The 17,293-nt window shown below is 40.3% G+C and overlaps 1 protein-coding gene across 1 annotated transcript in view; it reads left to right on the top strand.

The window, feature by feature from the left end:
* The first annotated feature begins 804 nt into the window (after positions 1–804).
* Positions 805–17,293, top strand: part of GPC2 (glypican 2) — a 740,846-nt gene continuing 724,357 nt past the window's right edge. The window contains exon 1 of the mRNA XM_044077271.1: positions 805–1,253. Within this exon, the coding sequence (XP_043933206.1) occupies positions 1,067–1,253 (187 nt within the window). The 5' untranslated portion in view covers positions 805–1,066. The remainder of the gene's footprint in view (positions 1,254–17,293) is intronic.

The following is a 17,293-nucleotide window of genomic DNA, read 5'->3' as shown; positions in this document are numbered from 1 at the left end:
ACAGAATAAAATAAAATCGATACTATGCCTAAATCATAGCAAGTAAGAGAAATGGCTTTACCTGATTTATTTATATCAGACTGGTTCTACAATGAGCCTAAAATGTTTATTATAGAGAGCGTTGGTCTGTATTTCTGTTTGTCTTTCTCTTGGGTCGTAGTTCAAAACTGTGTTTGGACTCCTCTATTTACCTGCCTACCATTACCAAAAAGTAAATAAGTTTTTCTGTATGCAGAGTGAGAACAAAGACAATGAACTGGTAGAATGTGTTGGTTTGCTGGAACCCAATACACAAGTTAAAATACGTTAAAGTGATTGGCATGGCTTGCTTTAGTTAGTTCATTAGCGTCTTGGCTAGTTAGTCAGGCAGTAAGTAAGGTATTTTAATTTATTTTTCCCCGTGGCCCTTTCTGCCCCCCCCCCCCAAAAAAAAAATTTAGAGACGGAGAAATGGTGTCTGCTTTTCTTGATACTTAACACTGTACAAAGCGTGAAGCTCGGCGACTAGTACGCATCTTTGCCATGAAATGTAAAGTAGTGTGATGGAGAGATGTGCACAATTTGAGGGGGTGAGTAAAAGTCGGTGAGATTTGTGGGTTAGGGAATACACAGGAACGATGCATAGAACACATAGCATAGAATGTTTTAAGAAAAGGAAGCAAAGAAGAAAGAAATACAAGAACAGAACAGAGGGTGGGTTGCGTTCTAGTAGAGGGGCGGGGGAGATTTAAAGAAGTAAAATGAAAGTGAACCTGACGGGGAAGGCAGAACATGGGACAGTGCTGAACGTTGCAAGCGCTAGGACCCGGGGGCCTCCTTGCTGCCGTAGCGACTCCTGCGGTTTCATTGTCTGGACTCCCTACTCCGAGCCCCGGGCTGCTGCACTGATTTGCGGATCGAACCCCCTTCCATGTCGTGTGTGCTCAGGACATACAATAGTCCGAGGTCTTTTCTTTGTAACTATTTAAATTTGGCTCCTTTGTTTGTGAGAGGCATAGCTAGTTCTTCTTTTCTGCCTCGAATGCCACTTGAACCTTGAGCTCCGGTGTGGGCTCTTCCCTGCAGGATGGGGTTGGCAGTCGCTACTTCTGGGCAGTTCCTGCTCCCCCTCCTGCTGCTGGGGGCTCCCCTCCTGCTTTGTTCATCCGCCGCCTCAGAGCCCAAGGCCGGGGGACGCAGTTGCTCAGAGACCCGCCAGGTCTTGGGTGCCAAGGGATTCAGTGTAGCCAGCGCTCCCCAGACCCTCATTTCAGGTAAGAGCAGCCCAACTGTATATGAATTGTACATTTTATCCAAGGCAGGTCATTTAATACACGATTAAAATAAATAAGGTTTTATTTAAACGATAAAAAAGAGAATGGAACTGTTTGTGTTTTTAGTGCGTCGCTTCAAATGTTACTAGTCCCATTGCAATTTGCAGCTCATTTTTGTACTAACAACCTGGCACAGACAGATTTCAGGTTTACTGTGATGGGCTGGTTGTACAAGTATTCATTAAGTGAATGATTGCATTTGGAGAGAGCATTTTCTAACCTTTTATACCGGCCGGCATCAGTTCAGGGAAATATGTGCCACCGAGTTTATTGTCTGAATGTTTGTGTAGTGGGGGAACAGCTCAGGACCCAGTGTAGAAAAATGTGCTGCTGATTTGGTGACCTGCAGGAGAGAAACCCCATACACGGCTCCGGGTCAGACAGCGATATGTGTATGTGTATGTGTGTGTGTGTGTGTGTGTGTGTGTGTGTGTGTGTGTGCGCGCGCCTAACAACAAGCATGCTGGAGGAAGCAGTAGTCTGTAAGTAAAGCAGGGTTGTACCATTGGCAAACAAAAGAAAAACATAAGATGATTCACTGATTTTATTTATGTAATTAGTTTGGTTTCATTGAAAGTAGTCATTGTGTGAAATATTTTTTTTTGTACAATAATGTTTGTCAATTTGACACTAGTGGGACACAAATTTGAAGCCTTCCAGAAACTTTAGAGACTGCTGTCATTACCTCTACTAAGTGCTGTAAGTTTTGTGTCTTAAAGTTAGTTTTAATTTCTTTTTGTTTCTGTCTTGATTTCCTTTAGTCCATTTATTCTTCCTGTGGTTAATTGTTTACAGCTTTCTTTACCATCCTTTAGAATACAATGTAGAGGAAAGGCAGTATGTAAAACTGACTCACATGGCATAAACCTCACTGAAAAATTACAGAACCTGGGTTTCTTCTGTGTGTACTATGGCTTTGTCCCAGAATGTTTCAAACACATTTGAAATTACCTGCTGTCCTTCCCCACATTAGCGAGTGGAGCATGGTCGCAGGCATCTGAATTTTTGAGTATAGTATGCTGCTGCAGCAGTTGCCCACTTTTTATTTACTGACTCGTTTGTTAACTGGGAAAGTGGGCTCGCCCTACAGGACCCTCTTCTGTCATGTCTCAAGCCGTATGATAATACAGTCACAGTAGCATGTGTGTACAGGTCAAATAAAGCATTACAAATGAAATCAAACCTTTAGTTGGTAACTGATTTGCATAAGCAAATATCTTCAATAGTTGAAACAATTTTAGGCAGAAACTACAGGCAGGTTTGAAATTAGTATCACTGACTAATATGAGTCCCTAATTTGGTTATTTATTTTATGCACAGTTTCTCATAAAGTAATATGGCAGCAGCAATGCACTTAATACAACCTATAGGGGCTGAAGCAGGCCTTTTATGACTGTCTTCACTACAGGAGTAGTAGGCAGGAACATAAGGAATAACATTTAAAACCGTGTTGTGGTTAGAGCAGTCTGAATGCTGTACTGGAGTGCAGACCATTGTAAATTATTTAGTGTAGCTGTAGTAAATTTGAATTTGGTCAAAGATTCAGTGGTATGTAAGCCGTAAGATTCAGTGTCAGTCACAAAAGTAGCTGCGTTCAGCTCCACAGGCAAGGAGGTCATCGGGTAGTAGGCCTGAAAGATGTTGTTTGGGGTTCCTGATGTTTGGTGGCAAATGATTCTAAGTAAGTTTGTACAAGGACTGAGAAAGCTGTTTCTTTATAGCACAGGTTAACTGTAGGTCTGGGTAACAGTAAAGTACTATTGCCTTGTGCCTAAAGGGAATTGGTGGACATTGACTGAGGTTTGTTTATTGGTCAGAGGTAAGCAAACGTCTTTGAGAGGAATTTTTGAATTACAGCAACTGTCTAAATAAGCAAAGTGCTTTTTGTAGGAAGCCATACAATTTTGTTTTCATATTAGTAATACTCTTCTGTGACCAATGAGTGAAATAACTTGTTTAATCAGCGCATATCTGTATAGTGCATGTATTCTGGGCAGATGCAGTGCTGAATGTATAAAAGCCTGTCTTTACTGCTGGAATATATAAAGCTATCTTATTGGTAGGATGTACCAAGTCAGGGATCAGCAGTATGGGTAGTTTAAGTATTGAGCTTCATGTGAATATTTTCTCCATAAAATAGACACAAGCATGCACATATTCATGCACTGAAACACCATTCAAGGAAACTTTCACTAAGTTAAACTTTTTAGAATATTTGTCACTTTAATTATGTAAAATCATTGTCCTTTGAAAGGAACTTGTTTGTGTTACAGAATATGGCATGCAATAAATATGTCTGTATGTCATATAATGTGTCGTACCCTAAGCATATCACTGTAGTGTTTTAAGACTATGACATGATCTAGGCAAGTTATTAGTGTTATAGTGTGTGGTATGTACTGGGCAGGTCACTAATAGTGTTACAGAATGTTGCGTGCACTAGACAGGTCATCCTAGCATTATGGAGTGTGGCAAAGACTGTCACCCTAGTGCTACAGAGTGTGGCATGCTGTAGGCTTGTCACCTTACTGTTACAAAGTATAGTATACACTTGACAGGTCTCTGTAGTGTTACAGAGTGTGGTATTCTCCCAGTATGGGCTGACTGTAACCAACTTTGGCAATATGCTAGGTAGATGTCCCGAGTATTACAGACTTTGGCATGTGCTACTTAGGTGCTTTGAGTGTTACACAAACATCTAATAGACAGTTGGCCCTAGTGTTATAGTGGGGTATGCTCTAGGCAGATAGTGTGTTACTGAGGGTACATACACAAACTAATGACTGAAGTGTTCCTGAGTGTTATACATATGAGAGGCCACAAAACTGATTAAAAGAGTGTCATGCAGTAAGCTTCTTGCCTGAGTTTTACTGTGTGTAGCTTTCCTCTAGGCAGATAACTTTAACTGTGTGGTCTTACCTTTATAGAGTACATTATGACACTTAATAGATGACCCTGGAACTGTTAGGGCTTTTCACTCATCTAAGTAAGGGCAGTTCATTCGAAGCTTCTCAGTTTAGACTGAAGCTGACCTGGCCTCAAAAAAGTGTTTATATTGATAACCACATTTGTTACCTTATGCTGACCACTTTTTATCAGAACCTTGTTTGATTCATCAAGATTGCCAAAGGAGTTCAGTAGGATCCTATCTGCTGTTGTGTGTGGCAAGCAGTGGAGGTCACTTGTTTTACCGACACAGGATTGATATTTTGTGGCTTTAGTCTTAAATGTAACACAGCATGAAGCAAGTGCCTTCAGTATTACTGAATGTGGCTTGGCGTAGGGTAAGTGCCTTCAGTATTTCTGAAAGTGACTTACATGAGCCAGGTGCCCAAGTATTGCGGAAGGGCATGAGGCTAGTGCCCTTGTGCTGTGAACATTTTTTAGTTTGAGACATTGGTCTCTGATTTTGCTGAGTATGGATTGGCATGTGGTAAACACCTGAAGTTCTGCTGAGTGTATCATAGCATGAATAAGGTGCCTCTAGTGTCTGTAGAATGCCTTAGTATGATGTTGGAGACCATTGTTTGGGAGGAAGCATAGGACAGTGTGTGGGAACCAGGCTGGTACATTCTTGAAGCAATATGTTGCTCCACTGGGGTGGGATTAACACTGGGATAAACGGGCTGTTGTGTGCCAAGGAAGCTTATTTCCTGTTATATGTTATTGATGTCTTTCCAAAACACCATATAGTGCAGCATTTTGGTCTAGGACAGAGAGGATGTCTCTAGCCTGCATTGTGTTTTTTTTCATGGTTGAGAAGGGTCCCATTGGAACCTCCCATAATGGGAACAGTTTGGTTATGGGGACACTATAAAAAGGAATGGATCTGTGAAAGTGCTCCAGCATAGAAGCAATAAAGCAGGCTAAACCAGTGTGTCACATTTGAAACCTGGAAGAACATCATATAGGCATTTTCTGCACACACGTGCTATTGCATGCATACATGCACACCCACAAAGTTACACATTTGTAATCTTGTGATTTATTATTTTAACTTTGTGAGTTATGAGAGAAGGAATGCAAGCTGCCTGCCCTTTACTGCCATTTACAAGTTGCTGAAAAGCCTAAGTTTTAAAGATGTCACTTTATGATAGGCAGACATCAAAGCTGCATGCTTTTGTACTTGTTGGGACACGCCCATGTTTTACATCTGAAAGTGCTGGTGGGCAGGAGGGGGGAGTATATTTTAAAGATTTTTTTTCTTGCTATAAAAGAAGTGTTTATAGACTTATAGACTTAATGGAAACAAGATGGGATCCAGTAGTGGTGGGCAATTTACTATTTAAAAAAAAAATGCATTACAGCAAATGATACTTTTTATATGGACTATGGTTATTCAAGTGGCATCACCACTCGGTAATATAAATTTGACATTTATTAAAGTATAGATGTTTCTGGGTATCACACTCTTCATTATTTTGAGTGAATAGAGCAGCAGCTGAAAATACTAATGGAAAAAAGTTAAATATGTATATATAAGCTTCTACACTTTAGTTATTATTCACTAGTTAAAAACATGGTCAAATGTTTATATAAGTAAATTGGTTCTTAGTTTGTGTTTTAAGGAATGACACTGCAATTAAGATTTTTGTTCTTTTTTTTCTCCTTAACCACTAACCTTATTTGTTACGTCTTTCATTTCAAGCAAGTACCTTATCATTAATCCTTATTCTACATTCAGTAAATATTCGTAACCCCATAAACTTAAAAATGGTGTTTAATAACCTGTGATGTAATTTGTGCTGTTAATGATGCATTGTTACAGTGACTCTTGCTTATATCTCAGGATAGAGATCTGTATTTAAAGAACCCAGTACTTTTTTATAGTGTAAAACGCAAACCCATGGGAGTAAGATGTGTAATGTGCTCTTACTTACTGTCAATACTTTGTCTTGTAAACAAGCTCCAAAAAAGGGGTATTTAAAGTTGTCTGCTTTTAATATATACTTGCACCAACTACAGAGATTACAATATGATACTTTGATTCTGCTGTTCCATGGTTTTGAGCTACAGTATGCTGCAAATTCACTCATTCAACTGCTAACAAATATTTCTGCTTCATTGAGATGCCCATAGTTTTGTAACATGCTCCCCGGGATTCAGTAATGCTTGCACTTACACTGTGTGTAAACCATTCTGAGTGAACAGACAGCACAGGCATAACTCACTCCTTCTTCCTGCTAATTTTAGTTTTCCTACTGATTTTCTTCCAGCTTTAAATATTGACAGGGATTCATAAAGGTTATCACAAAGTGTAGACTACACTTACTTAGTGTAATCCTTCTGTGTGACTAGAAAGCTCAAAAAATGTGGTAGGGATATAATTGAATACATATCATTTACGCTTAGTGTACACTTAGTGTAGGCATTATTGAATCTGACCTGCAAAGTAAAATACTCCTACTTTTTTAATGCTTATTAAAAATCTCCCGAACGTTGGTAGAATTATTAAAAGTGTTCTGTGAGGGATTAAAGTAAATCTGGACTTGCTTATCTCTGACATTACCAACATTTCCTTGAAGCTGATTGATTTTTAATGGTGTAAAATACATTGTACAATGGTAGGATTGCAGAGTAAAGCAGAATCAAATATATGAAGATTTCACATGGTGACAACATTTTCATTTCCTGTTGTGAAAATTGCTGACCGCATTCATCTTACCGGGATTAAGCTGCAAAAAGTCCTGAACGTTTTTTAAGACCAAACTGGTTTCCTTCTCTTAGAGGAGTTAGTCTTGGTTTTGCTAGGGATGGCACGATCCATACATCCTTGTAGGTGCTCATAGAGTGCATTTGTAAAGGTTTCTGCATCTTGGGCAGCATTATCCTTTAGCATGGGGGCTGTGAAACTTACCACCTCTGTCTTAAGTAAGGTGAAGTTTGCTTTAGAAAAGTTTTTTTACTGTGGTTTCTTTAGTTGGGGGTGGTGGTGGGGTGTGGACATCCAGAGTGATTAGTTTATGGTCTGATCTAACCAGTGACGGGTTGACCTCCGGTGTGGAACACCTGTCGCCCATGTTGGTGAGGACCAGGTCCAATATGTTTTCACCTCTAGTAGGAGAGTTTACCAGCTGATCCAGGGCGTTTTGAGTTGATGAATTTCAGGAAGTGCTGGGCCTGGGAGTTTGTACTTGAGTAGTTTTCCCAGTGAGTGGTAGGGTAATTGAAATCGCCCAATATCAGGGTGTTCGGTAGGACCTTCATGTTTTCCAGTGTCTCCAGAAAGGTGGAGTGGTGGTCCTGGGTCATGGAGGGTGATCTGTAGCAGGCCACAATTTGCATTACAGATTTCCTGACGTTAGTTGCACATGGATGATCTCAGAGGTATCATGCTGCTCCACTAACCTGGAGGTGTAGGTATCCTTGATGAATATGGATACACCCCCTCCTTTTGTGTTTTGGTCCGTGTTCTGTGGCCGAAACGTGTGGTATGAGTTGTAGCTTGGTAGTGCTGGGGTGCTCTCAGTAGCCTTGAACCAGGTTTCAGTTACCGCACAGATGTCGACGTTCTCCATACTGAAGAGTGCTTCGAGTGCATGCATTTTGAGATTTAAACTCCTGGCGTTGAGTAGCATAACCCTCAGTTTTTTGTTAATTGTGCTTTTTATGGAGGTGGGTTTGGCTTTTGAGCCTTGCCTAAAAAAGACACTATGAGTAGTAAGAGCCTTGGCCAATATTCGAAAGCTGTCTCTTGCGAAGCAACGTGGCTTGTTGAGCATGTCGTCTCAGGCTGACAGACACTGGATCCCCTTTGAATGACACCAGAAGCTTAGCCAATTGTTGAAATTGATAATTTTTTTCTTTATACTGAGGTATCATTCTTGGTGAGGGCAGGATGCTACTCAGGGTCAGGATCATACCAGCCTGGGCTACATGATCAGAGAGCTCTTCCATGTCTCTTTTCATGTAGTCCAGGGAGGTACGTCTCAGGTCATTCACACTAACATGAACAATGACAGAGTCATATTAGTACTTGTTCTGGAGTGACCTGAGTGCTTGTGTTATGTGGCGGATTCTGGCTCTCAACAGGCAGCTAACAGTAACCTTCTGCTTGTCCAGCCTAGTGAGTGGGACATCAGTGTGCCTGACTATAGAGTCACCTATCACTAGAATGTTAGGTATGTTATTTCACCTTAAGGGCTGTGATTATGTGGCACACTGATTTTGTGTTTTATGTGTTGTCTGGTTTGTGACGGGAGGTGCAGGTTGTTTGGGTGTCTGCTTTGGAGGTCTCTGATGCTTTTGCAAGTTTTTATTTTGAGCCTCCGAGTATGATTTTGTGTATTTATGTGTATTTTTTGCCAGTGTTGTTTTAGTTGGTCTGTGTGTGGCTGGAGGTGTGGTGCAAGTGTTAACCTTCTCCTCTTGACTGTCTGCTCCAGGCTTGGGTGGAGACAGCTTAGCTTCCAGTTTAGCTGTATAATTGCATCTCTCGCATATGTTAGTGTTTTGTGGTAGGAGGAGAGGGTTGTCTGTGTACATGAGGCAGTTGTCAGGGTATATTAGTGCTTGCTATTAGGTCTGAGCAAGTGCTGGGCTGTAGGATGCTTTTTGAGTGCTTAGGTTGAGAGTTAGACTAGTTTCAAGGGAAAAACTGAAGAGGAGACTTAGTGAAGCCAGGAATAATTTAACTGTAGCTAACCGGCGCTGCCCAATGTGCAAAACCGTGCAAACGTGGTTTTTATAGTAGGGAAATGAAAGAGATAGAGATTAGCCCAAAATGGCCAATAAACTACTAACTTCTGGGCTGGGACCACTCCTCCAGGGACAGATAGGTTGCTCAAAGCTCCCCTCTCTCACAGGTGAACAGAGAAACTTCCTTCTATCCAAGTAAAGTATGGGCAACTCAGAAACTAGTGCAGCCCTGAATTCAGCACTAGCCTGAAAACTGGACTATACTAGCTTAGAAAGGCGGGAAACAAGGAATTGTTTTATTTTATTTTTTTTTTTTTTGAAAAGATAAGGCAAAAACAATAAAAAATACACTTAAAACAGATTTAAACAACTACAAACGATCAGAAAAGGCTGTCACACTTTAGTGTGTAGCCTACAACAGTTAAACAAATTATTTAAACAAAAAACAACTTTTTAAAAGTGCAGACAGTCAAATAAGTGCAATATGTGAAAAAAACAAGCTTTTAAATCACAATAAACGCTGGAAAATCTGTGTTTAGGCAGAAAACATTTAAGTACAGCAAGAAAGTACAAAACACTGATACTTAATCACTCCAAAGTCTCTCTTCTAAGCTAGAAGGCTTGTATCAGTTTAAGGCTTTCTAGTGCTACCCAGTAGGTTAGTTACAGAAAAGATGGGAAACAAGCGCAGATGTCGTCTTTTAAACCAGAAAGTTGAAAGAGATGGACAAACTGTCCAAATGGTCAATAAACTACAATTTCTGGGCCAAGAACCACTCCTCTTGTGGTAGACAGGCTACCTAGTGCTTATCACTCCCACTGATAAGCTGGAAGGCTTTCCTCCAACACAGAAAGGCTTGCAGGGCTCAGAAGATTACCAACAGTCCTGGATACAGCAACTCTGTATCTGGACTAGGCTAGTTACAGGAAAGGTGGGAAACAAGTGCAAGTGCGGCTTTTAAACCAGAACATTGAAAGAGATGGAAAAAACTGCCCAAACGGCCAATAGCTACAATTTCTGGGACAGGAACCACTCCTCTTGTGGTAGATAGGCTACCTAATGCTTACCACTCCTACTGATAAGCTAGAAGGCTTCCCTCCAACATGGAAAGGCTTGGGGCGCTCAAAAGCTTACAAAGAGTCCTGGATACAGCAAATCTGTACCTGGACTAGACTAGTTACAAGAAAGGCGGGGAACAAGTACAAACGCAGGCTTTTAAGCCAGCAAGTTGAAAGAGATGGAAGACTGCCCAAATGGCCAAATAAACTACAGTTTCTGGGCCAAAACTCACTCTTCCCATGGAAGATAGGCTACCTAGCGCTTACTACTCCCACTGATAAGCTAGAAGACTTCCCTCCAACACAGAAAGGCTTGGGGGGCTCAGAAGCTTACTAACAATCCTGGATACAGCAACTCTCTAACCGGACTAGGCTAGTTATAGGAAAGGTGGAAAACAGGCGCAAGTGCGGCTTTCAAATCAGAAAGTTGAAAGAGATGGAAAAAAACAGCCAATAGCTACAATTTCTGGGCCAGGGACCACTCCTCTTGTGGTTGATAGGCTACCTGATGCTTACCACTCCCACTGATAAGCTAGAAGGTTTTCCTCCAACACAGAAAGGCTTGGGGTGCTCAGAAGCTTACAAAGAGTCCTGGATACAGAAAATCTGTACCTGGACTAGACTAGTAACAGGAAAGGCAGGAAACACGCGCAAATGCAGGCTTTTAAATCAGAAGGTTGAAAGAGATGGAAAAGCTTCCCAAATGGTCAATAAACTATAATTTCTGGGCCAGAAACCACTCCTCCTGTGGTAGATAGGTTACCTAGTGCTTACCACTCCCACTGATAAGCTAGAAGGCTTCTCTCCAACACAGAAGGGCTTGGGGGGCTCAGAAGCTTACCAACAGTCCTGGATACAGCATATCTGTACCTGGACTACACTAGTTGTAGGAAAGGTGGGGACCAAACACAAAACGGGCTTTTAAACCAGAAAGTAGAAAGAGATGGAAAAACTGTCCAAATGGTCAATGAGCTACAATTTCAGTGCCAAAACCCACTCTTCCCATGGTAGATAGGCTACCTAGTGCTTAAAACTCCCACTGATAAGCTAGAAGGCTTCCCTCCAACACATAAAGGCTTGGGGGGCTCAAAACTTGACTAGTTACAGGAAAGGCAGGAAACAGGCTTAGATTTTTTTTTACAGAAAAGTAGCTAAAACAGCAGTAAATACAATTCACATTGCAGTACAGGCCAGCACGCCCGAGTGTGTAGCGACACTACGACAAATACAGTTCAAACAAATGCAATTAAATTAACAAATGACTAAAAAACAAGTGCAGAAGGCAGTAAATTAAAAGGCTATTAACAAGCGGTAATAAGTGCAGAGTAAGAGTGACTGAACAGATAACAGCATGCAGAAAAGCAACTAAGACAGTTACAGTAAGAGCAGCTGAATTAAAAAAAAAAAAATATATATATATATATATATATATATATATATATATATATATATATATTTATTTTTTTATTTTTGAGGGAGGGAACAGAGCAGGGTTAATAGGCTACAGGGTTTGTCCTTCCCAAATGCTCTCTTTGTACACAGTAGGAGTGCCTGAAATCAGAATATGATCTCACTGCACTCAGTTGAGTGAGCAAATGAGATGGGCCTAGAAGGAGTATCCAAATACAAATCTACAAGAGGAGCGGGCAGTTTCAAAGCCACCAACATTAACACCAAAACAAGAACAGGGAGGCTGGGTGGGGAACTAACTGTAGAGAGACAGCCACAACTTCAGTTGAGTTAATATCCAGTGAGAAACACAAATAAATAAATTAATTAATTACAATACTATATGAAAAAGAGCAGATAAAAGTGTACTTAAATTCACTTATACGTCCAGTTGATTTCAGGTAGATGTTAGCCGGTCAAAGCTCAGATATTTATTTTATTTTTATTTTATTTTACATTTATTTTACATTTGTTGACCGGGCTAGTCTAACTGGATATGTATCCGTTTTCAGTAGAGGCCCGGGGAGAAAAGCTCCAGTACAGGCAATAAAATAAATAATACATTGGCACAAATAAAGCATTGATATGAGTACACCATACAATGTAAAAAAAGAAAAGAAAATTCAATTTCACCATAGAAGAGATACTAAAAATAGGAGATATAGTTATACTATGTACTACTGTATTAGACTTATTAACAAGAAACTATAACACTACTACTAATATAAACTACTGTATTAACCTTATTAAAACAGAAACAATAAAACAAGATGAAGTAAAAAGGTTGTTGGCAAAGTATACATTCTCAGATACAAATCTCAAAACTATTGAAAGTGTTTGTGAGGAGCTCAGAAAAGTGGAGGAAAAATTAGGTAAGTGAGGACATGGTTTCAGTCGGGATTAGCACAAGGACAGAACCGCTGTGCTTTAAGATGTTCTCTGATATGTTTTTTGAAAAGAGAGGTAGAGTTTTGATTAGTAATTTCTTGAGGGAGTTGATTCCAGATTTTACCTATGGAATTTGAAAATAATGAATCTCCAGCTTTATTATATGATTTAGTTAGGGATACTAGGAGTTTATTAGCAGAACGTAGTGTAGGTTTTATATGGGATTATCTGTTTTGTAAGGCTAGGGGGTGGCATCAGGGTAGAAGAGGGTCTTTTGAATGATGAGTAGTTGTTGATAGAGTAAGTGGTTAGTTAGCTCTAACCAGTCTAGCTGTTTGAGGTTAAGACAGTGGTGTGTTCTTAGGTAGCAGTAATGAATCTGGCTATGCTATTGTAGCAGATGGAGAGTTTGGTAATGTTATTTTGGATAAGTTAGTATAGATAGGTGAGGCATAGAAGAGGGTGGAGATCAGGTGTGTCTGAGCAATGGTTTTCTAGCTACTGGGGTCAGAAAGGGTTTGATTCTGTAGAGAGTCCCAATTTTTTTGTTTACAGCTTTAATAGTGGAGTTAATATGTTCACAACTCTCTTGTGGTAGATAGGCTACCTAATGCTTACCACTCCTACTGATAAGCTAGAAGGCTTCCCTCCAACATGGAAAGGCTTGGGGCGCTCAAAAGCTTACAAAGAGTCCTGGATACAGCAGATCTGTACCTGGACTAGACTAGTTACAAGAAAGGCGGGGAACAAGTACAAACGCAGGCTTTTAAGCCAGCAAGTTGAAAGAGATGGAAGACTGTCCAAATGGCCAAATAAACTACAGTTTCTGTGCCAAAACTCACTCTTCCCATGGAAGATAGGCTACCTAGCGCTTACTACTCCCACTGATAAGCTAGAAGACTTCCCTCCAACACAGAAAGGCTTGGGGGGCTCAGAAGCTTACTAAAAATCCTGGATACAGCAACTCTGTAACCGGACTAGGCTAGTTATAGGAAAGGTGGAAAACAGGTGCAAGTGCGGCTTTCAAACCAGAAAGTTGAAAGAGATGGAAAAAAAAAATGCTTAAACAGCCAATAGCTACAATTTCTGGGCCAGGGACCACTCCTCTTGTGGTAGATAGGCTACCTGATGCTTACCACTCATACTGATAAGCTAGAAGGTTTTCCTCCATCACAGAAAGGCTTGGGGTGCTCAGAAGCTTACAAAGAGTCCTGGATACAGAAAATCTGTACCTGGATTAGACTAGTAACAGGAAAGGCAGGAAACACGCGCAAACGCAGGCTTTTAAATCAGAAGGTTGAAAGAGATGGAAAAGCTTCCCAAATGGTCAATAAACTATAATTTCTAGGCCAGAAACCACTCCTCCTGTGGTAGATAGGTTACCTAGTGCTTACCACTCCCACTGATAAGCTAGAAGGTTTCTCTCCAACACAGAAGGGCTTGGGGGGCTCAGAAGCTTACCAACAGTCCTGGATACAGCATATCTGTACCTGGACTACACTAGTTGTAGGAAAGGTGGGGACCAAACACAAAACGGGCTTTTAAACCAGAAAGTAGAAAGAGATGGAAAAACTGTCCAAATGGTAAATGAGCTACAATTTCAGTGCCAAAACCCACTCTTCCCATGGTAGATAGGCTACCTAGTGCTTAAAACTCCCACTGATAAGCTAGAAGGCTTCCCTCCAACACATAAAGGCTTGGGGGGCTCAGAAGCTTACCAGCAGTCCTGGATACAGCAAGTCTGTATCTGGACTTGACTAGTTACAGGAAAGGCAGGAAACAGGCTTAGATTTTTTTTTACAGAAAAGCAGCTAAAACAGCAGTAAATACAATTCAAATTGCAGTACAGGCCAGCACGCCCGAGTGTGTAGCGACACTACGGAAAATACAGTTCAAACAAATGCAATTAAATTAACAAATGACTAAAAAACAAGTGCAGAAGGCAGTAAATTAGAAGGCTATTTACAAGCGGTAATTAGTGCAGAGTAAGAGTGACTGAACAGATAACAGCATGCAGAAAAGCAACTAAGACAGTTACAGTAAGAGCAGCTGAATTAAAAAAAAAAAAAAAAAATATATATATATATATATATATATATATATATATATATATTTATTTATTTTTTTTTTATTGTTGAGGGAGGGAACAGAGCAGGGTTAATAGGCTACAGGGGTTGTCCTTCCCAAATGCTCTCTTTGTACACAGTAGGAGTGCCTGAAATCAGAATATGATCTCACTGCACTCAGTTGAGTGAGCAAATGAGATGGGCCTAGAAGGAGTATCCAAATACAAATCTACAAGAGGAGTAGGCAGTTTCAAAGCCACCAACATTAACACCAAAACAAGAACAGGGAGGCTGGGTGGGGAACTAACTGTAGAGAGACAGCCACAACTTCAGTTGAGTTAATATCCAGTGAGAAACACAAGTAAATAAATTAATTAATTACAATACTATATGAAAAAGAGCAGATAAAAGTGTACTTAAATTCACTTATACATCCAGTTGATTTCAGGTAGATGTTAGCCGGTCAAAGCTCAGATATTAAGCAGAGATAACTCAAAATGTACCACTTATATAAGGCAGGACAGAATATCAGTGATGAGGTGAAACTACCCCCACTGCTATCAATGACTACACAGAAATTCTAACAAGTACTCTGTAGAGCGACAGCCACAACTTCAGTTGAGTTAATATCTAGTGAGAAACACAAATAAATTAAATACAGTACTATATGAAAAAGAGTAGATAAAAGTGCACTTAAATTCACTTATACGTCCAGTTGATTTCAGGTAGATGTTAGCCGGCCAAAGCTCAGATATTGAAGAAAAACAGTACAAACCCATCAACTCGTGAAAATAAAAAAAAGTCCTTGGAAATCATTAAATTCAACTTATTCATAAAGTTAATCAGCACAATTAAGTGAAGGAGTCTGCAAAACCAAACAGTGTTCAGTTGGTCTTGAACCTTGGACCCTTATTCTGCCCACTGCCCAGTAAAACATAAAAGGGTTCATCCCTGTATTGTGGTCTGAATTCACTGAGAGTGGCCACAACCTGCCCAGTTGAAGAGGGTCAGGCTGTCTAAACCTGTGTCCCGTCCCTGCAGCCCCTCCCTTATTTATTCTTCCAAAGTTGCTGCTCTGCCACAGAAGGGTGACCTTTCACCTCCCCCATGCATATCTGGTATGATTTTAGTAAGTCCTTCCTGTAAATACTATACAAGCTTTGATTTGCCTTGTTCAGATAAATGCTTTTATACTTGTACAGCTTAGTTGCTTTCACCCTGCCATTTGAGTGCTGAACTACCTGTTAATATATTAAATATATGGTATTTTTGACAAACCTGTTTGTAAAGATCCAATCTCTTTCCGCTCCTTTCTGTGGCTGCCCCCACCTCCATGGTTTCCTGTCTGTATCACCTGTCTTTTCTATAGATTTAATAACCATCACATATGTAGTCCTCTGTCTTGAGCTGCCAATAGAAACCTTTCATCTTGTGATTTAATTTCACCACACCTGAGTCACTTGTGCATTGACTCTTTATCAACTTGTGGTTGATCAAGGTGTACACATAGAGGAGACCAATATGTAATACTATGATCTCCCAATCTAGCAGTCTTCTAGCATGACCTCCATGATTTCTTCTTTTCACTGTAGCTCTCTAACACTTGACCGTCAAACGTATCACCTGCTGACTCTGTCCTAGGTTGTTCAAGCTCTACTTTGAAAGCTTACAGTTCACATCATAAACTAATATCCAGTTATCCAGATCTCCAGTGTTCCAAACTTGACATCTGCAAAAAAAAAAAAAAAACACATTGATTAGAGCAAGTAGGACTTGGCATATCTGTATTATCTGTCATTTCCCACTGTCTAATTGCATTCTTTCATTCTTTGGTGTCTTATGATGCTAGTCTGAACCTAAAGGAATAAGATGTCAAGTTGTCTCTTGCTTTCTTAAACATTGCCATAAATTGGTGAGTGGATAAGAAAGAGTCATCCCAAACCACAAGAACTGCACATTCTGAGCTGGCCCCATGTATCTAAATGTCCCAGTTCATGTATGTCCTGTTTTGTGCATAGCTCAATGTGGTGTAAGGAGTTGGAGTGACACCCAGAGGGAGAATGTCTTCTCTAAGCTGGAACTCAGTGGAATTCTGTAAAAGTCACGGTTGCTGTTCAGTGACTGTAGGACATCACTGTCATATAAGCAGTACAACAGGATTGTGTGCATTTAATAGTTAAATGGAGACCATCGTTATGGATTGGGGGTTCTAAAAAGCCCTGAACAGGGTGATGGAATACATTGTGAAGTAATTAGTAAGTACAAGACCGTGCATTTTGGCAAGGTGAATCCAAGGGAGACTGTGCCCTCAGGAGAGGTGGTATGTGGGGGAATAGTGGTCTGCTAAAGCTGAGTTGCTATTTCATGAACCAGGACCGTGGAAAGGTGAGTCTAGTGATTTGCATAACTCATTGCAGGGAATTTGGCAAGCTGAATATTCTTTTTTATTTAAATGAAGTCGTGCTTACATTTTGTATGTGTGTGTATATGTACATATTTATGTGTATATGTATGTGTGTCTGTTAATAAGGTTCATGTCCTATTATGAATGACTGAAGTTTCTTTGAAACATTGAACTGTGAATTGTTGCAAGTGTACAGTTGAGTGGACACTAGTGGACACTGTCTTTTGATGTAATAACAGCAAAGTACATGCCTTTAAGAGAATGCTGTGGTGCATGAGTTCATGAAATATATGCTTGCTTGATGATTGTTGCTAATTTTTGCTGGGTGGATTACCTTTGGGTGCAGAAGAGTTATGGTTTTGAACTGCATATTTAATAGTTTTCTCTGTTCTATGGTAGAGTGGCCTTTGAGCTATTATATTTAATTTAGAAAGGAGAGGTGAAATCACCTGTATAGGGGTTCGTAGCCCATCAGG

Source organism: Protopterus annectens, chromosome 7.part0 (genome assembly GCF_019279795.1).
Source record: "Protopterus annectens isolate FY-2018-M chromosome 7.part0, PAN1.0, whole genome shotgun sequence".
Taxonomy (NCBI): Eukaryota; Metazoa; Chordata; order Ceratodontiformes; family Protopteridae; genus Protopterus; species Protopterus annectens.
Note: the sequence above shows the minus strand (reverse complement) of the source record. Positions and strands in the feature narration are given on the sequence as shown.